General features: G+C 31.1%; 5 protein-coding genes across 10 annotated transcripts; 3 read left to right on the plus strand and 2 right to left on the minus strand.

Annotated features, from left to right (window-relative positions):
- Positions 1-128: 128 nt before the first annotated feature.
- On the plus strand, positions 129-5415 carry LOC111418864 (origin recognition complex subunit 1). Its single transcript, XM_023051563.2, has 5 exons — positions 129-357; positions 421-1980; positions 2036-2198; positions 4409-5002; positions 5058-5415. The coding sequence occupies exons 1-5, from the start codon at positions 257-259 to the stop codon at positions 5289-5291; spliced, it is 2652 nt and encodes an 883-aa protein (XP_022907331.2). The 5' UTR covers positions 129-256; the 3' UTR covers positions 5292-5415.
- A 71-nt stretch (positions 5416-5486) lies between these two features.
- LOC111418866 (oocyte zinc finger protein XlCOF6-like) lies at positions 5487-11097 on the plus strand. Of its 4 annotated transcripts, none has more exons than XM_023051566.2 (5): positions 5487-5606; positions 5685-5786; positions 5859-5961; positions 6128-7460; positions 10754-11097. In XM_023051566.2, the coding sequence occupies exons 2-5, from the start codon at positions 5773-5775 to the stop codon at positions 11035-11037; spliced, it is 1734 nt and encodes a 577-aa protein (XP_022907334.1). In that variant the 5' UTR covers positions 5487-5606; positions 5685-5772; the 3' UTR covers positions 11038-11097. The 4 variants fall into 4 exon arrangements, with proteins under 4 accessions (XP_022907334.1, XP_022907335.1, XP_022907333.1 ...); XM_023051567.2 differs by having other exon boundaries at positions 5695-5786; XM_023051565.2 differs by lacking the exon at positions 5487-5606 and having other exon boundaries at positions 5613-5786.
- On the minus strand, positions 10922-11910 carry LOC111418868 (uncharacterized). Its single transcript, XM_023051569.2, has 2 exons — positions 11456-11910; positions 10922-11408 (listed from the first exon to the last, which is right to left on the minus strand). Exons 1-2 carry the CDS (start codon positions 11691-11693, stop codon positions 11053-11055), a joined length of 594 nt encoding a protein of 197 aa, XP_022907337.2. The 5' UTR covers positions 11694-11910; the 3' UTR covers positions 10922-11052.
- Positions 11911-12358: 448 nt separating this feature from the next.
- LOC111418814 (ATP-dependent RNA helicase Ddx1) lies at positions 12359-17108 on the plus strand. 2 transcript variants are annotated; one of them, XM_023051490.2, is made up of 8 exons: positions 12359-12518; positions 12576-12627; positions 12691-12869; positions 12924-13360; positions 13411-14443; positions 16446-16561; positions 16653-16754; positions 16812-17108. In XM_023051490.2, the coding sequence occupies exons 1-8, from the start codon at positions 12503-12505 to the stop codon at positions 17049-17051; spliced, it is 2175 nt and encodes a 724-aa protein (XP_022907258.2). In that variant the 5' UTR covers positions 12359-12502; the 3' UTR covers positions 17052-17108. The 2 variants fall into 2 exon arrangements, with proteins under 2 accessions (XP_022907258.2, XP_022907257.2); XM_023051489.2 differs by having other exon boundaries at positions 12410-12518; positions 12691-13360.
- An 827-nt stretch (positions 17109-17935) lies between these two features.
- On the minus strand, positions 17936-19592 carry LOC111418815 (BSD domain-containing protein 1-like). 2 transcript variants are annotated; one of them, XM_023051492.2, is made up of 8 exons: positions 19414-19592; positions 19228-19273; positions 19050-19166; positions 18926-18983; positions 18772-18869; positions 18462-18673; positions 18279-18406; positions 17936-18181 (listed from the first exon to the last, which is right to left on the minus strand). In XM_023051492.2, exons 1-8 carry the CDS (start codon positions 19422-19424, stop codon positions 17955-17957), a joined length of 897 nt encoding a protein of 298 aa, XP_022907260.1. In that variant the 5' UTR covers positions 19425-19592; the 3' UTR covers positions 17936-17954. The 2 variants fall into 2 exon arrangements, with proteins under 2 accessions (XP_022907260.1, XP_022907259.1); XM_023051491.2 differs by having other exon boundaries at positions 17936-18184.
- Positions 19593-19827: the final 235 nt, after the last annotated feature.

Raw genomic sequence — 19827 nt, forward strand, 5'->3', positions numbered from 1 at the left:
AAATTAAACTTCGTTATTTTTTGTGTATAAAAAATAAATATCAATTTTTAAGCTGTTGTTTCTTTTAGCTAATTAAATTAAGTATAAAAATAATTCAATTTAATATTATTTTCTCATTAAAAACTAATAATCGTTTCTCATTTACCACTGCAATGCTGCCAACCACAAGCGAACACCCTAAATTCCGCGCCAAAGTTTCATTTTTAGGTTATTTATTCCTTACAAACGTATCCTTTTAATTTTTTGTCTATAAAAAATGTCTTACAAAAACTCATTTTTCCAATGGAAAAGTTCCCCCACGAAACAATACGATTTTGAATCTTTAAATTTAGATCCAAAAACCTGCATTTCGTACACGTAAGTATTTTTTTATTTCAATCTTGATCAGCATTTTTCTAACTTACTTTGAAAATGTTTCAGCTCTTTTATATTAAATAACGAAAGTTATAAATTAGGTGATTACGTGTACGTAAAAGCTTCTAACGAAACCGTCATAGGAAGGTTGTTGTGTGCTTACGAGACTCGAGAAGTTAAAAATTGTTTTTATGGAGTTTTAAGAATTTACCGATTTGGTGATGATTTGTGTATAAAAAGCGATAAAAAGTTTATTGAAAACGAGGTGATTGAGGATGATGTTAAAAAAGATGTGATGTTGCTTGAAATTAAAGGAAAATGCAATGTTATTCTTGCAACAGAGGATGATTTTTTTGATGATATAATTCCGGGAACTTATATTCTTCGTTATAAGTTATTAAATCACAAACTTATTTCAATATTTTCATCGGAAGCTATTAAACACACAAATGTATTGAATCAATTTAATAAAGTACTCACTCCAAATTGTTCCGTTACTTCAAAATATAAAGAAATTCCATATGTTTGTGATACAATGAAGCGTGTACGAATATCTGAAGCGTTTTTAACGCCCAAAAAGTTAAATGTTTGCAGGAATTTAAATGAGTCTTTTGATGGAGCGAGTTCGCAAGAAGGAACACCCACATTAAATTATTCTTTGGTGGAGGATAATTTTGATACTAACCTTAAAATTAAATTACGTTTATCGAAAAATCAACCGATTGTTGCTCTAGATAAACTTAATGATAGTGAAATTAATAAATATATAACTAAAACTAATGAAGTTGAAACTTCAGTTAGAAGATCTACAAGATCAAAACAAAGAGTTTCTTATGTTGAAATGATTAATACACCACCAAGAAGGGGTAGAAAAAAAAGCACTGACGATGTCATTTCAATAACAGACGAAGAAATTAATTTAACACCTTCTAAACGAAAAGTAAATTATGAAGAAAAAGATGTATCACCTAAAAAAATATCAAGATTGTCAAGAACAACACGAAGTTCCATTCAAGACACCCAAGACATTGTTTATACAACAAAATCAAACTATCAAAATCCATTAAAAATCACATTAAGTGCAAGAAAAACTAGAAATTCAACCAAAGAAAATCCAATAATTGATGAAAAACATGAAGAAGTAACTCCGAGTAAACGAAAAACAGCAACACCTGTTAAATATAACGATTACATTTCTTCGCCACTTTTAAAAAAATCGATTTTAAAACAATCATTAACGAATAGCGTTGCAACTCCGAAAAAAAGTGTTTATTATGATGATGAATCTGATTCTTCGATAGATTCCTTAGATGAAGCACCAAAGAAAAAGAAACAAAATATCGCATCTTTAAAAACTCCTAATAAAACGCCCAATAAAAATATGGCAACAACTCCAAAGAGTGTACAAAAAACTCCTGGTAGTCGCGCGAAATTAATACGAGACGGAATGATTACACCTTCAGTTCAAAGTAGAGCGACGCCGATTAAAATTGATAAAACTCCTTTAAACATGGCTAAAACTAAATTGCATGTTTCTTATGTTCCTGAAGTTTTAGTTGGTAGAGAAAAGGAGTTTAATGATGTTTATAATTTTGTTGAAGGGAAATTATTAGATGGATGTGGAGGGTAATTTCGTTGTTATGTTATTTTTATGTGAAAATTTAAATTTTTTTTATTTTAGATGTATGTATATTTCGGGAGTGCCTGGAACTGGAAAAACGGCGACTGTTACAGAAGTGATAAAAAAACTTCATTCACAGGTTCAATTACGTTGTGTACCTGGATTTGAATTTGTTAGCATTAATGGGATGAAATTAAGTGAACCTAGACAATCTTATGTTGAGGTAAATTTATTTTTAGGTTATGGTAATATAATAATAGTAATTTATTGTCTTCAGAACATTACAATATTACAAAAAAGAACAACATTATCTATAACTAATCAAAATCCTACCCCTTTTCCCAGCCTCCTTACATTTCCTTGCTGTCACCACCTCGCCCCATCCCTTGTCCCTGCTCTCCAGTTGTTTCCACATCTCAATCCTCTCTTTGCTTTTCCTGTTCACTTCTTTTGTTGAATACCCCACCCTTCTGCAGTATTCCTCCCTTTCTCGCTGCCCATAACGCCCCTTACTTGTCTCAATCCGTCTGTAGCACTCCCCAAGAGTTTACAATGCCCTCTACCTCAAAACGCACCGCACGCTTTCCACTCTTACCTTATCTTCACCTTCATTTCTTCCCTGACTATACATATATCCCAAAGTCTCCCTAGCCAACCCCAACACCCACCTCCAGTGCCTGGTCTGCACATCCTCTAAGAACCCTTGCTCCTTCCATCCCCATATCTCCACCCCATACATCATTACGTTTTTTATCAATCTCTTAAACATTAATTTACGTTTTCCAACATCTTTCCCAAAAATCCTCTCACCCCATCCCCAAACCTGTCGCATAACCATATTTGCTCTCGCAGCCAACATTCTAATATGACCTCCTTCCCTATTGTTCTTTTTAAATCTGTACCCCAAGTATGTGTACTCCCTTACTTCCTCGATCACCCTCCCCTCCCATCTCCAGTCTTCCTTTGACCCCCTTTACAGAACTTCATCATTTTTGTTTTGTCTACGTTCGCCTCCAAATTCTTCCGGCTAAAATACCTTTCCAGCGACCGCATCATTGCCCTCATCTCACCTGCCTCCCTCGCGATCGCTACCAGTTCGTCGGCATATACCAGTACGTGCACCTTCCTCCTTCCGATCACCACCCCTTCCATCTGTCCCCCGGCCTATCTGTCTTTTATGTCTGCAGTGTACAAAGCAAAGAAGACGAGACTAAGCGTACATCCCTGCCTCAATCCCTTTTTCGTCCAAAACCGCTCGCTAAGATCTTCTCGTACCTCTATTCTGGCTACCGTCTTCACGTATACCTCTCACTCTGTCAATATTCTTCCCGATATCTATCTTCTCTCCATCTCCTCAAATAATTCCTCTCTATTTACTCTATCAAACGGCGCCTTTAAAGTATAAAGCTTCCCTCCCTTTCGATCCAATTCTGTATCCACCAGGTATTTCAATAACTTCGCTATTTGTAGTTTTAAAGAAAAATGTTTCAAATACAAGTTTCTTTATTAATTGTGGCTCATTGTTTGTATGGTTTTTTGTTTCGTTGCTATGGCAACCAACATTGTTATTTTAAATGGGATGCATATGTTTTTTTTCATGTTTTGATAGAGGATAAATCCCTTTACGCGATGAACATATCAAATCCTATGGTTGTATAAGAAAAAAATCGAGAAAGAATGCGTTCTCTGAAAATATTAAATCAGCAAATTACAATCAAAGTAGGCGCCGACATAACGACGTTGGCAGCTTTAAATGTCAAAAATTGACAGCCTCTTCGGCAACCCTTTTCCCTTCCATACCTTGCTCAACGCCATCCGCAACCTCTCCCTCACCTCCACCGGTGCCTTCACCCATGCCTCGTTTTGGACCCCATTTCTCCAGGTGCCTTTTTCCTCTTCAATCCCCCCAATACTGTCTCCACTTCCTTCTTTGTTATCTCAACTTCTCCTTGTTCCCCCCCTTACCAACTTCTCTACCCGCCTTTCCTTACTCCAGAGAGTAAAGAAAAGGGGAAGGATTCACCAATCTAATCTCGTCCGCCTTCCTCTTCCTATGTTTCTTTATACTTGTTTCTTGCTTCCCTATATTGATCCGTTTTGTACCTTATGCTTCGACCGTCGTGTCCCCTCCAACTCCCAAAGCTCCTCTCGTCCCCCCTTTCCTCCACTATTGCATTGAAGTCCCCTCCATTGCCATTTCCTCCCATTGCTGTACGGCTTCCTTCATTGATCTATTGTACACAGTGATTATCTGTATCGTCTGGCCCCCCAATTTGACCTGTCTCTTTACCATCCCCCTATTCCTCTACTCCTTCGCCCTTTCGGTCTTCTCCTCCAACTCCTTTGCAATTTCTGTTATTATCCCTCCACTGGCTCTTCCCTTCTTGCTTCTCTTTAGGTTATGCTAATATAATCTTACTTTTCTTTTGGTAGATTTTAAGACAATTAACTGGAAAATCAGTTCGTTGGGAACAAGCCCAATCAATATTAGACACAAAATTTACAAAAAATGGCAACAAAAACAAACCAATCGTTTTATTAGTCGATGAATTAGATATTTTATGTACAAAACGTCAAGATGTTGTTTATAATTTATTAGATTGGCCAACAAAATCTAAAGCTCAATTGATAGTGATTACAATAGCTAATACAATGGATTTACCAGAACGATTATTGATGGGAAGGGTTACTAGTCGATTAGGTTTAACTCGATTAACATTTCAAGCATACACTCACAAACAACTTCAAGAAATCGTTACAAGAAGATTACTCGGGACCAATACCTTTAATCCAGATGCAATACAATTAGTTGCGCGTAAAGTTGCTTCTATTTCCGGTGACGCAAGAAGAGCATTAGATATCTGTCGACGTTCAGCGGAATTTGCCGAATTAGAAGGAAATAATACTTTAGTTTCAATGATTCATGTGGACAAAGCCTTAAATGCGATGATAACACAACCGAAAGTACAAGCTATAAAATGTTGTTCAAGAATTCAACAATTAATTTTACAAGCGGTTGTTGCAGAAGTAAGTTAATACAAATTATATTATAAAAATTTAGGGAAATAATCGCTTTTTTTAGGTGGAACGAACGGGTGTTGAAGAAACAACATTTTGCGATATATATACAATGCTAATTTCGATTGCAGCTTTAGATGGTTTTCAAATGGTGGCACAAACTGTTGTTTTGAGATCAATTTCTCGGCTAGGTGCTTGTCGATTGTTGTTAACTGATCAAAAGTCAAACGATTATGATCAAAAAATTATTTTAAATGTTAGTTCAGACGATGTTTATTATGCATTAAGAAAAGATTAATTAAAAATGTTAAGATAGATTTAACACAATAATATGACCTAAGCTTTTATTTATATTGCTATTTTTTTATCTTTACAAACAAAGAATATTTTTAAATAAAGATTCGATTATAATTAATAATAAATGAGTTTATTTTTTATGAAATATTTTAAAAGTATTTTTGAAGAATTTAAAACACCCGCCAAAAACTTTTTTACAACCACTGACGTACTCTCCTTAAGGTGTTGACATAATTTCAATACGTTCATAAAAGCAACAAATGTGACCCTAATCATTAAAACTGTGCATTTTTATTGTTTTCTTAAATTATTACAGGTAAGTTTACCAAACGAATCACTTTTTTATCGTTTCCTTAATGTTATATCATCGATTAATCACAAAATTATATCATAGCCTCCTGCAGGGTTATCTTCGACTCTTTTCATTCTTTTCTACTTTTTTGTGCCATTATTCTCGAAAATATTGTGATTTATACACGAAAATGACTACGATAAGGTAAGAATTATATTTTTGAACAATAAAAATCGCGATTAACCTCCTTGTTTTGGGTGTGATTTATGTTTGTAGAATCAGTGATTGTCAAACGGTGGAGATGAAAACTGATTTAACTGGAAATAATAATACTGGAAATGTTATATGGAATGTTGAGTTACCACAATTAACATCGGATGTATGTAATGTGAATAATATTAATAATTTTAAAAGAATTAATTTGTTTAAATTGTAAAAATTATATTTTCTTAGGTTGGTGACTATTGTTTTTGAAGGCTGTCTTTTTGACAGATATATTTGAATTTAAGATTTTAGGTTAACTAATGTCATTTTATGTTTTCTAGGAATGTTTGCCGGTTATAGGAAGTTCAAGTTCAATTTTAACAAATTTAGATGCAGAAAAAAGTTTACACAATTTAGAAGTTGGTCAAAACATGGAATTTATTGTTTTACAAGATAACGAAAAGCTTCCACAATTTCAAACTAGTACAAATTTTTTTGTGGTAAAGAGAAATATAAAACAATTAGAATCTATTGATGGTGCTACAGTTTTAACTGCAATAACTAGAGATGTAGATGATTCATATTTTTTTTGTTCACTATGTCCTTTTTTTTGTTTGCAAGAGAAACGACTTTCTGATCATATGGAAACTGCACATAAAAATGGTGAAACAATGAAGATTATTAAATATAAATGCCCTGGTTGTGAAAACATATTTTTTCAAAAATTATCTTTAAAGGCTCATTTAATAAACGATCATATGGTTTTAAGTTCAGATTTAACTAAAATTGTTACAAATGTAATTAAAAAGTTAGCAAATAACAGAAAAGATTTGGAAATTGTTATTAATAGCAAAGCTGAGACTTTAAATTGTAAAAATGAAATTGATACGAAATTTAATAATAAACTTCCAAGTTTACATACAGAAAAAATTATTGAAGGTGATGAATTAAATAATGGAGAGTTACCAAATAATTCAAACGAATCGTTACCAGATATAAGTCAAACGTTAGATAATTTAAGTAATTTAAACACTTCATTGGTAGTTAATTTACCAACAATTGATATATTACCATGTAATTCAGAAAAAATGTTTAATAATTTCGTTAAAAAACGTAATTCCTCGACAATATCAAAACTTTTAGACCGAAAATTGCACCGGTGTACTCTATCCGGTTGTAACGTGCGTTTACAAAACATGGAAAAATTAAATTACCACATAAAATGTCATAGTGATACAACATTCAAGTGTCCGGAATGTAATGAGGCGTTCGCATTTTGGAAACCGCTCACCGGACATTTATGGCGCCAACATAAAATCGACATGGAATTATTTTCTTGTGATAAATGCGATTATAAAACGTATAGTTTGGGAAAATTAAATAATATCCATAAATTGATACACAACGATGCCAAACCGTATATTTGTAATTTATGTCCAAGAGCGTTTAAAAATTCGAAACAATTACGAAATCATAAAACTTTACATAAACAAAAAACCCAAAAAAATAATAGTGTTATGTGTGAGATCTGTTCCAAATATTTTTCAAATCGACGACAATTAAGAGTACACACGGATAGTGTTCACAAAAAAATTAAACCGTTTTTATGTACATATTGTGGATATAAAGGGGCTACTAAAAGTGCTTTAAGAATGCATACAAGACAACACACAGGTAAATAATGATTTAATACATTGGTTAATCATATAAATATAATTTATGTCCGGTCGGGAGTTTTTTATTCAGTACATTGCAGCTGTAAAGCTGTAAAAGTAACTACGCGATTTGCGTATTGCATACTGCGATATTGGTTGCATACTTGCAATGATGACGTGGGTACGATAATTAATTAACATACTGTATATAACTAAATAATAATAACAAACAATAAAATAATAATGAAAACTAATAACAAAACACTTAATTATTTTTTTTAAAGTCGGTTAGTTTTACTTGTTTTCTTTTCTGGTTAATTATGTTTTGTTTAATATTTGTTATAAAAGTACGAATTTTTAAAATGTCTATACAGGGTGTTTCGGTGACTCGGGGAACAAATTTAACCATATTTACGATTCATGTAAAAAAAATTAGTAAAAGTCCTCAAATTTTAAAGATACCGGCCATCAAAGTTAGGAAATTTTAACACATTTTTCTAAATATCTGAAACTTAGAAAGTAGACTTAGCGCTGAAATTTCATCAAATCAATGTCACGTAAAACCGTTAGGCAATTTTTAAGTTGGATCGGTCCGCGTGAACAAAGCTATACAGGTATTCCTAAAATTTGTTTTCTCAGAACTTTTTTACTCTATCATAACCCTACATTTATTTTTGTAGTTTCTAACAGTAAATTTAGTTTAGAAACTTTTAGCACTCTTAGACAATATTGATAAAAACCATCGTCTTCGTATTAAATGCAGAAATGTTAGGCTCCGAATTCAATAATATCACAAAAAAAAACTCTAGTATATGTGGTTAAATTTATTCCCCGAGTCACCGAAACACCTGTATTATTATTATTATTGCTGCCAGGCTGAGGAGAGCGGCCCCTCTCGTTATCGCAACCTATAAGATCTATTGTAACTTTAGCCCTCCAAAGGTTTAGGGCAAATGTAGGTCCTTAATGAACCTTAGTATTGTCCTGAGGTCTTGAACCTTTATGTCGGTAGGTAACAGGGGAGTTTTACCGAAAATGTTGTGTCTTAGACGGCCTCTGGCGACGCAATTGCACAGTATATGTTCAGCAGTTTCTAACTCGTCGTTGCATAGTCGACAAGTTTGATCCTAAGCTTGACCAATGTGGAAGAGGTGGTATTTTAGGGCGCATGGCCGGTCAGGTAGCCTGAGAGCGTTCTTAAATCCCCTTTGCTGATGCATAAAACCTCTTTGGTTTTGTTTTGCGACGGAGTTATCATAGTCTTCGCTTGCCTGTGACGTGGCAGTTCTTTCCAGCGTAAGGCTATCTTTGAAACCTTCCAGTTGTTGATTATTTAGTGGCTTTTTTGTAATTCACAACCAGGTTGGGGTCCAATGAAGGGCGTGTTTGCTGCCTCTTTGGCCAGCTTGTCGGCCTTCTCATTTCCCTCAATGTTGCTGTGACCTGGAACCCACTATAGGGTGGGCTCCAGCTGTTTAGTGGGTATCATCTTGCTGTTCCATAAAATTTAAAAGAGTTTCAGCACCTCTTAGTGCTTCCTTGCAGCTGACTTTTGATTGTGGTTCTAAAGTGTCATCGTCTCTATATTCTTGAAGTGAACTCGATTCAAAGATTGGGTCGGTGACATTATCGACTAGATCATCGTCGGTCATGTATCACAATCTAAAATATTCTAGTCAATATTTAGCCACTCCAGAACATTTTCGTCATCCAGTTCTTCATAGCTCTGAATATTTTTTAACGATTGAAACACATCTAAAGGTTCATCACTATCAATTTCATGTTCTTCAGCTAATTCGTCGCACAAAATATTGTTAAAACATTTTTCAATTGTGGTAACTTTCACATTTTCCCAGGCATACGATATGTTGTATACAGCATCTCGAATAGTAATTGATTTCCAAAACTGTAAAGGGGCATTCTGGCAATTTAATGATGGACCAGATCCATCATTAAATATTTCCTGTACAACCGCTTCAACTGGCGGATGAGATGGCGCATTATCAAGAAGCAATACTGCTTTTTGAGGGAGACAAATTTTTGATGTGAAACAAATTTATTTTTAAACCACATTTCAAAAATGTCTCGTGTCAATCACGCAGAACGATTGTTATAGGATTCGACTGGGAGTTTTTTTTATGTCTTTTAAACCTCTAGACGACTTTGACTTCCCTACTACAGCTAATTTTAGCTTATCTTCTCGGATAACATTGAGCAACATAACACTATAATCCGATCTTTACTAATTTTATACACGAGTGGGCATTCCACGCCAATAGAGGCCGATTTCATCAACATTGTATATTTGGGCAGGTACTAAATCCCTCTCTTTAATAACGTTTGATAAAGTATCACAAAAAGTTGTAGCCCCAACTTCGTCAGCAGTAAGCTGTGCTCTTTGAATTTCTAATTCCATGCCTTTCTTTAAAACGTCGCATCCAAAGTTAAAAGTGTAAGTCTTTGGGTGATTTGTAACGTTTCTGCAAAGTATTGTGCTTTGCCGAAAAGAACACTTCAGCATTATATTTTTCAAATGTTCGCTCTTCGCATCATTCAATATTTTCCCATGTGAAGATCTAGCTGATGTTTACAAACGGTTTACACTCCGTTCTCCTTTTTTCGTATACATAACAATATAGAATGTTTTTAGAAAAAAAATTAGGTGTAGATCACAAGCACGATTAATCCGAACCCCGGTTAAATGGTTCACGAATAATCGGCTCATTACTGTACAAGGATACTCTTCAACATTGAGTAATGCCCACAGAGAAGCTGTTGAATATTTTTCTGATTTTTACAAAAAATAGGCAACGAGAACATCTTCAGAACACTTGCCTCTAATTTTCTTAGTTTGAGGCCAGTCCATAAAATTTCTGTATTCTTTTCGGTAGCTATTTTGGCTGTTTGAACTATTTCTTCTGAAATGACCACTTCTCCTTCGTCGTCAACAGATAGTATCTCTGTTATTTCCATTTTTCTAGAGTTTTTCCATGAAATATTTCACTACAAAAACTGAACATGCGTTGAATTAACAATGACTACCCTTGTTTATGCCGTTTATAACTGGCTTATTGTACCTTCTCGATTTTTGTGTCGTTATTTTAAAATTGAATCTACCTAAATTATTATAAAATTCAAAACTTCGGCCGGACATAAAATTTTGTATGTGGCCATAATTAGCATTTGTGGCCCTTAGCATGTCATGGCTCTCCTCAACTGACTTTTCCTAATGTCACGCCACGGGCCACAAACGCCTTCATTACATCCTTAATACATAAATAACTATTAATTCAATATTTCGTTTTTTTATAGGTGAAAAACCTTTTGCATGTGATACATGTTCATATACAACAGCTGATCATAATTCATTAAGAAGACACAAATTAAGGCATTCAGGTGAAATGCCGTATAAATGTATTCATTGCGATTATGCTTGTATACAAAGCAGTACTTACAAAGTTCATCTAAAAACGAAACATCCCGGATTAGAACAAGATTTATTGTATTCATGTACAGAGTGTTTGTTTAGAACTATCAATAAAAGTATGTTTAAAACACACGTTTCAACAATGCATAATAATACAACATTAACTTGATTCATTAATTTATTGTTAACAAATAAGATTATTATATCTAATATAAACCGCTATAAAATCTTTTGTCGTTTTTATTTCTTGGTAATCATTTAATACCCAATTATTAGTTTGAAAATTTGGTTTAAATGGTGATGGATCTGTGTGTGTTCCTCTTCCTTCTCCTGGGCCTATTATAAATATTAAATTTCCTTCGTAATTATTTACGTAATCGTTAAAAGCTTCTGAGTCATTAAAATAACAAAATACCAAAGCTAAATTTGATTTGAGTATGTAATTATTGTTTTCTACGTAAGTTAAATTTATAAATTGAGGGATGCAATATTTACTTGTCCACCATATCTCATTAATTTCATATCCAATAACTTCTAATCCTTAAACAAAATTGTAATTATTAATCTTAAAGAAAATGATATCTTACTTGTTGATTTTGAAATGATCCATTCTAACAAACCGCATCCACAACCAATCGATGAAATACCGTTCATATTAAACTCGTTCAATTTTTCTTTAATAAATTCTAAATTTTTGAAACTAGGCCAAACCCATAGTAATTTTCTGGCTTCTTCGTTTGTTACATTCGGATTTTTATCGATAATATCCATCCACTTATTTTCTTTATACAGCTCGATTACTTCTTTTATTAAACTTTTTTCCATGACGATTTTACAAAAATTAACCCAAAAATATACCTTTTTTGTTACTAAGTAGTGTATTCACACCTTGACGTCGATTCAAAACCGAAAATGAACTTGAGCTCACGTGCGGACGTTTAAAAGTTATTTTTAGACGATTTTTTTTTCAAAATTATGTAATTTCCATAAAAAGAATTCATTTTTGCAATTTACTAATTTTTACCAGTTTTCATATATCGTATTACATAATTTAAAGGAAATAAAGGATTTATTAACAAAATTCAATAATTTTAAGCTTTAAAGTTTACCGCCGTATTCAGTCGGTTCGATTTAGCGCCATCTGTACTTTTAAACTAAGATTTATACTTGTGTTTACTTATAAATATTTAAAAGTTATTTATCAAAACTACTTTTGTAATAAAAGAACTATTTTTTTAACTAATAAAAATTATAGCTAATAAATAAAAATTCGGATTTAAAAATAAAACTTAATAAAAATAATTAATATTTGAAAGTGACATCTATTATAGATTTAAGAAAATATAATTCAAAGAATTTATCATGGTATATCCATGTAATGATGTGATTTTAAAGCATATTTCATTAAATTATTAATGAAAATATTAATTATATTATATTCTATAATTTTAAAATCAATTAAATTGTGACATCACCACATTTTAAAAAATACATTTTGACATTTTTGACAGATGTCAAATCATTAACGAAAAGCCGGTTCAGAAACCTCATAATTTATATAATTTTAAACTTATACGAAGTAAATAGCTCCTCTATTTAAGTCAAGTATTTAAATAGTCGAGGTTATTATTACGATGACGGCGTTTGAAGGTAGGTTTTAAATATTTATCAAACATTTTTTTTGAGGTTATCTTAATTCATTATTAGAATTTGGTGTTCTACCTGAGATTGCAAAGGCGATAGAAGAATTAGATTGGACGTAAGTTATAATAATACAATTCCAAATTTTTTTAAATAATTCGTTTTCTGTTAATTCGCATAGATTACCAACTGATATTCAAGCTGAAGGCATCCCATTAGTTTTGGGTGGAGGAGATGTTCTTATGGCTGCAGAAACAGGCAGTGGAAAAACTGCGGCATTTTGCCTACCAATTATTCAAATTGTTTGGGAAACTTTAAAAGATATAGAATCTGGGAAAAGTGTAAAAGCTTCTCATACATGTATTATATATTCATTGTTTTTTTTTTTACAATTTAAGTTTAAATATTTTTTAGCACCACCATGGACGATGTCGATGGTGGATAGAGGCAGTGCTATCGCTGTAACACCTTGTGGATTAAGGGTACAGTCTCGAGAACAACGTGAATGGCATGGAACTAGATGTACCAGAGGGGTTTTATCAGGAAAATGGGGGTTTGAAGCACTTGTTACTGATGAGGGATTATGTAGAGTTGGTTGGTCTACTTTAGCAGCCAATTTAGATTTAGGAACAGATAGATTTGGTTATGGTTTTGGAGGAACCGGTAAAAAATCGAATAATCGTCAATTTGATGATTATGGAGAAGCTTTTGGAAAAAGCGACGTTATAAGTTGCTTAATCGATTTAGATAATGGTTATATTAAGTTTTTAAAAAATGGCGTAGATTTAGGAAACGCTTTCCAAATTCCAAAAAATAATAATTCTCCATTTTTTCCAGCTGTAGTTTTAAAGGTGAATTCATCTTGTTATCTTTCCAATTCTATCTTAATATTTGTTTTTAGAATGCAGAAATGCAATTTAATTTTGGTGAAAAACCATTTAAATACACTTTACCAGCCCCTTACAAACCAATTAATTCTTGTCCTGTCGATGTATTAGTATCAAACACAAATGGATCTGTTAATACAGAAACATTAAAAACTATTAACAACGCCCCCCAAGCAATAATAATTGAACCATCCCGCGAATTAGCTGAACAAACTTGCGAGCAGATAAAAAAATTTAAAAAGTATTTAGAAGCACCAAAAATTCGAGAATTACTTGTAATTGGCGGTGTTAACGTTAAAGATCAAATATCTGCTTTACAATCAGGTGTTGATATAATCGTTGCGACACCCGGTCGATTAGAAGATTTAATTCAAGGTGGTTATGTTATGTTAACACACTGTCGTTTCTTTGTACTCGATGAAGCTGATGGTTTATTAAAGCAAGGTTATACTGAATTAATTGAACGTTTACATCGACAAATGCCGAAAATAACTGCGGATGCGCGCCGATTACAAATGATTGTATGCAGCGCTACCTTACATGCTTTTGAAGTAAAAAAAATGGCCGATAAATTAATGCATTTTCCAACGTGGGTCGATTTAAAAGGCGAAGACGCCGTACCGGAAACGGTTCATCACGTTGTTGTTATGGTTGATCCACAAAAAGATAAATCATGGACAAATTTAAAAAGGCATTTAATAACAGATGGGGTTCACGCCGAAGATAATGTTAGACCTGGGAACAATACGGCTGAAACTTTGAGTGAAGCTGTTAAAATGTTAAAAGGGGAATATTGTATTAAAGCTATTAATGAACATAAAATGGATAAAGCCATTATTTTTTGTCGAACTAAATTGGATTGCGATAATTTGGAGAAATATATGAAGCAAATTGATAGGAATTTTTATACCTGCGTTTGTTTGCATGGCGATCGAAAACCGCACGAAAGAAAAAGCAATTTGGAAGCTTTTAAACAAGGGAAAGTTAAATTTTTGATTTGTACGGATGTGGCAGCTCGTGGTTTGGATATTTCTGGATTACCGTTTAGTAAGAAATGTTTTATAAAATCTTAATGTCATACATTCCATGTTTTTGTATTTATCTTTCATAAACACATGCACTGCTGTGCTAAGCGTTTATTAAATGGGAGTTAGCTTTTAGTCCAGCGTCTCAATTATGAGTCCAGTTGGAAAATTATACAGTGAATTTCACTTAAAATGCAATATACCAATAGTTATTTACATAACCAATTATGAAAAGACTAACTCACGTAATTTGCAAAACTTCGTCAAACAAAATTAGCCATTTCATAACGTGTTAAGTACTAGTATATTATTATACTATTATTGGGCTATTATTTACTAAGGTTAAGTTTATTAGGCATAATTAACCTGAGTGCCTAATAGCTCATTATATGTGAGTTTGTCCACGACTATTGAAAGTGATTCCATACATTTATTTTTAAATAAATTTTTGAATAAAGTTTAAACGTCAATATGACACAAATTCAATGTTACTAACTGTAACCAACTTCACAACAATTTGTCAAAATTAAATGTCAATTTTATAAAACGTCGTTTTTTTTACAAAAATTAATTAATTTATGCTTAAATCATACGAAAAAAGGAATTTGTTTAGGTTTTTTTTAATGTCAAACCTTTAGAAACTCCTAAGAAATTGAATTAAATTGACATTTTTTGAAATTGTAACGTGTCAAGTTGATTACCCGTGTATAATGATTATTATTCACCGCTATTATTCACTCCGTGAAAAATGACTAACCTTTTGTTTTAGAAAACTCATTAATAAGGTATATATTATAAGGTAGTCCTGGACAAAAAATTTTATCTAATTCCATTCCAGCAATTTTTGTTCAAAACTTGATTTATTCTACTATACTCTGTTTTTAAACCAGGAGGAGTATTTTAAATTTGTCACCAGATTGACCTTGCACGTGATTGGTTGAATGCGAGGAAGGTTCACACACAGGCAATTTTGAATTTTGAATTTGAAGGTTAGGTTTTTGACAATTCAACAGTTCGTGTCATTATTGTAAATTTTGTGTTCTTAAACCCTTCTTTATTATATGTATTTTGAAATAAATACACTCATAACTTCAATGTTAATTTGTATCTTTAGTGTTGACGATAACAAACGAAAATAAATACAATAATAAGTAAATAAATAAATAATAATAATTATTAATTTAAATTTAGCGCCAAAATATCTAGTAATATTTTCTGGTGATTTTTCCTAGTGTAAATCTGACATTCGCGTTTACTCCTCCTGGTTTAAAAACAGAGTATAGTGACTGATGTTAATTTATCAATTTGTAGTTAGGTAATGGAATTCATTACATCACTAGTGATGTAATAAAATCATTGCATGACCAGTTATAAAAAAGGTGACGTTACATAACGTCAGAAAGACATGTAAAATTTAATTTTCATAATGGAATTAGGTAATAGTATATTAAAAAACTAGTTTCATAAGACACGCTTGAAATGCACGAATTCAAATTTTTTTAAGCTATTTTGTTGTAATTCGAGTTTGTATCCTTTTTTTTTAACAAATATAAAATAAATTTTGACAATGTAGGAAAATAGGTATATAGCAGTTGGTAACACCGTAATACTTGAAAATAGAAATTTGAATTGACAATTAGAAATTATCAAAATTATTCAGCTGAAAAAAATGTTTCATGTACGCCTCCCAAAATAAGAGAAATTGCTCAGAGTTCAATGTCCTCATCATTGTGGACATTGTATTCGATGCTAAGAACGAGTTTAAACATCCATAGACAAAAATTGTCACATTGACAACTAGAAGAATTAATGCCCCAATGTCACCAACTTGAACTGGTTCCATAAAATGTTAGCAAGTTCCATAAAATTAAAATGTTATGTTCTATGTTGCATTTTATGTGGGACAGTGTAAGTGCATAATAGTTTCGTAACTATGGTTACTACATACATGTATTGCGAGTTATATGAATTTCCCGGTATATTTTGTTTACTTAAAATTGTTATAACGTTATTTTTTCTTGTAGTGATTAATGTTACTCTTCCTGATGAAAAATCAAATTATGTACATAGAATTGGACGTGTTGGTCGTGCTGAAAGAATGGGATTAGCTATTAGTTTAGTTAGTTCAATTCCTGAGAAGGTAAATTAATTTTTATGGATTGTTTAAGCATTAAAGTTAAAAATTGATTTGAAGTAAAAAAGAATTTGTTTTAATTAATTTCTTCTATTAGGTTTGGTATCATGGTGAATGGTGCAAAAGTCGCGGTCGAAACTGTTGGAACACCAACCTAACAGACGTTAAGGGCTGTTGTATTTGGTATAACGAACCACAAGTAATTAAAAATTAATTGATTGAACGCCAAATTTTTTAACTTTACTTTTTTTTGTAGTATTTAGCGGATATTGAAGATCATTTAAACATAACAATTCAACAAGTTGAGCCTGATTTTAAAATTCCTTGTGATGAATTTGATGGAAAAGTTGTTTATGGTCAAAAAAGACAACAGCAAGGTACAGGTTATGTTACTCATACAGCCCAAATGGTACCAATTGTTCAAGAATTAAGTAAGCTTGAAAGTCAGGCGCAAATTTTGTATTTGGAAAGACATTTAAGTGCTGGAAGAAAATGAATTTTGAAATACTTTGATTTGAATATTTAAAGGAAAAATAAAATATAACTTAAACAAAAAAAAGTTGTTTTAATACTTTTAAAATATTTATTTGTAACTATAAAATATGTATATATTTTAAAAATGCACAATAACGGTTCTTTTTAAGACTAAGTATAAAAAAATTTAAAGATTGTAAATTCATAATAATTAAATTAGAAAAAAAATTTTAAAATTCGTCAGTTTTTTTTTTACTGTAGAAGATTAATACTATATAAACATTAAGCGATCGCAGCTACTTTTCTTGTGAATTATGGCTTAAAACTAAAGCAATTTAAGAAAAAAAGTGATTTAAACAAGTGCTTTTTTAATTGAACCCTTTAACACACAAACTTGTTTCTTATAATGTAAGAAATGATCAGCTTAAAAGAATCTATTTTGTAAAAAGCTTTAGATGAGTTTGAAGTTATATTTGCATATACAGGAATATAATGAATCTTATTGGCAAAAGACATTTATCAATATGTTAAAAAACAGACAACAAATATGGAAAATTACATCCAATTTTTCTCTAAGTTAAACATAGAAGTACACTATAGAAATTACTAACGGAAGTCAGATTTTAGGTTATAACTATAAGCTCAAATAGAATTGAGTAAGATTCATAAATACATGTCAATATGATTTCTTAAATTATTAAGAAATAACAAATTTGTATTGTCAAAGAGTTAATAAGTCAAATATTTTAAAACAAAACAAACCAATTTAAAGATAAATACAAAATTTTAACCATAATAAATGAAAATAAAACAACAAATAAATATAAATCTATAAACTGATCTCTAAATAAAGACAATAAAAACAATCTAATTTCACTTTTAGCGTATCATTTAAACGAAATGATGTTTTTTTTAAAATTATCTTTTATTTTTCAATTTTTTCCCAATCATCATCCGTGCTACTATTACTTGAATTCGTTACTACACTCATTATAGACTCATTATCTATTTTTTTATCGTTTTCTTTATTAGGAGATGTCTTTTCTTCTAATTTTAAATCAGAATTTTTCCTTTTCATTTTTGTTTCTTGTTCATATTCTTCTAATAACCTTATCTGTTCTTCTTCCGTTAATTCAACATCATGTGCAAAATCTTCTATGAAAAATATTATTTATAATTATTTCTTTTTTATTGATCGGATTTTACATCTAAATTAAAACTAATAATCTATTCTATAGTTTTTCCCCACCTTGTTCCCATTTAACAGAATCTTCATCGGTAACTTCAATTATTTCTTCTCCTTTAATTTCACGTCTTTTCTCTATATCATCTTGTAAAGCTATATCATCTTCTAGTAAAGCTTTTTTAAATAAATATCTACATTTTTTGGAAAAAATTAATAAAATCCATAAATATATATTTTTAAATTTACCTTTGCCAAAAAATATCATGTGAAACATGATCAGGAACTAATTTACTATATTGTTCACTTAACACTACTGAATTTGCAAGATGTTTATTTAATTTATACTCAGTAAGTTGATCATCTATTATTTCAAGCCAACATTGATAACGTTTTTCTAATGAACTATCTGGATCGGTGAGAAAAGTTGAAGATTTCTTTTGAAGATCATATATAGCGCACTTTAAAAAAATTAAAGATAAAAATAACTCACATATACATAAAATAATAAAGCCTTATCTTATCTTTGATTTTATGCTTTATTTACAAACAACTTTACCTGCAGTTTTGTTAATGGTACCATATCTCCATCTGTAATTAAAATAGCTTCGGTATCTTCATCTTCTGGACTTGGATTAAGCGCTTCGTTGACTTGACCTTGTTAAAAATTATTATTTAGCATTAAAAATATAAATTAAGCGATAAAAAATTACCTAAAAATGAGCTAATACTTTTCTTGACTGTATTTGCTGTTGATTCTGGTTCATTAAGCTATAAAAATTAATTTAAACAACGCGTTATTGTATTATTAAATTAAATTTCAATGATTTTATTTACCCTTAATGTTTTTTCGAGAACTGAACCTGTTGAAGAAACCATATTTGTTGCTTCTGTTTTAACGGCTTGTCCCAATTCGCCTAAATCTTTTTTAACAAACTCTAACACTTCTGTACTCTAGTTTAGAACAGTAAAAATCCCTTCTTAATAATGTTAATAAAATAATTGCGTTTATTACCTTATTTTTAGCGGCGTTTAACCATGAACCAAACCAACTATCGTTACTATAAAAAAACTCATTAAAATTTTAATTGCTAAAGATCCATTAAAACATTGTTATGTATTTCGTTTATTATTATGTATAGTTTATGGTTCGTATGGAATACGTTAAAATATAGGGCATTTTAACGGTTAATTAACTCACCTTTCCGCCATTGTTTAAGGTATTCGTTTTGAACAATTTTCTTCGTAATATATTTATTTATTTCTTGTTACTACTGTAATTTTGGCAGGTAAAAATGTTAAAAGAACACAAATATTTACAATAAAAGAGCAGCTGTCTTGACAGATGTTTGACGGTTTACTGTTGGTATTGCAGATTACATTTATTAAAAAAAAAAAAGTTTTTACTTTATCATAAATTTATTATTTAATTCTAAATAAAGCCAACATTTTGCTATTCGAGAATTAGTTTATAAAATTATATGATAGTAATTAATTAAATTTATCTTATCATTTAAAAGAATAATTATAATTTAAATTGGTTGTAATTAATGTAGTTATTGGATTATAGATGGCGAAAGTATTCGGTGAATTAAAAAATTTAAGGCAATATAAA

This window comes from Onthophagus taurus, chromosome 7, assembly GCF_036711975.1.
Source record: "Onthophagus taurus isolate NC chromosome 7, IU_Otau_3.0, whole genome shotgun sequence".
NCBI lineage: Eukaryota > Metazoa > Arthropoda > Insecta > Coleoptera > Scarabaeidae > Onthophagus > Onthophagus taurus.

Bases quoted from the DNA above. Each gene is read 5' to 3' on its own strand.
- LOC111418866 (XM_023051565.2), top strand. From the start codon at position 5,647: ATGTTATATCATCGATTAATCACAAAATTATATCATAGCCTCCTGCAG. The intron at 5,787-5,858 runs GTAAGAATTATA...TTATGTTTGTAG, and splicing joins ACGAAAATGACTACGATAAG to AATCAGTGATTGTCAAACGG. The intron at 7,461-10,753 runs GTAAATAATGAT...GTTTTTTTATAG, and splicing joins GCATACAAGACAACACACAG to GTGAAAAACCTTTTGCATGT.
- LOC111418864 (XM_023051563.2), top strand. From the start codon at position 257: ATGTCTTACAAAAACTCATTTTTCCAATGGAAAAGTTCCCCCACGAAA. The intron at 358-420 runs GTAAGTATTTTT...AAAATGTTTCAG, and splicing joins AAAACCTGCATTTCGTACAC to CTCTTTTATATTAAATAACG. The intron at 5,003-5,057 runs GTAAGTTAATAC...CGCTTTTTTTAG, and splicing joins TACAAGCGGTTGTTGCAGAA to GTGGAACGAACGGGTGTTGA.
- LOC111418868 (XM_023051569.2), bottom strand. From the start codon at position 11,693: ATGGAAAAAAGTTTAATAAAAGAAGTAATCGAGCTGTATAAAGAAAAT. The intron at 11,409-11,455 runs GTAAGATATCAT...ATTTTGTTTAAG, and splicing joins GATCATTTCAAAATCAACAA to GATTAGAAGTTATTGGATAT.
- LOC111418814 (XM_023051489.2), top strand. The intron at 14,444-16,445 runs GTAAGAAATGTT...TTTTTCTTGTAG, and splicing joins TATTTCTGGATTACCGTTTA to TGATTAATGTTACTCTTCCT. The intron at 16,562-16,652 runs GTAAATTAATTT...TTCTTCTATTAG, and splicing joins TTAGTTCAATTCCTGAGAAG to GTTTGGTATCATGGTGAATG.
- LOC111418815 (XM_023051491.2), bottom strand. The intron at 18,407-18,461 runs GTAAATTTAAAA...CAAAAAATGTAG, and splicing joins CATGATATTTTTTGGCAAAG to ATATTTATTTAAAAAAGCTT. The intron at 18,185-18,278 runs GTGGGGAAAAAC...TATTTTTCATAG, and splicing joins TTCTGTTAAATGGGAACAAG to AAGATTTTGCACATGATGTT.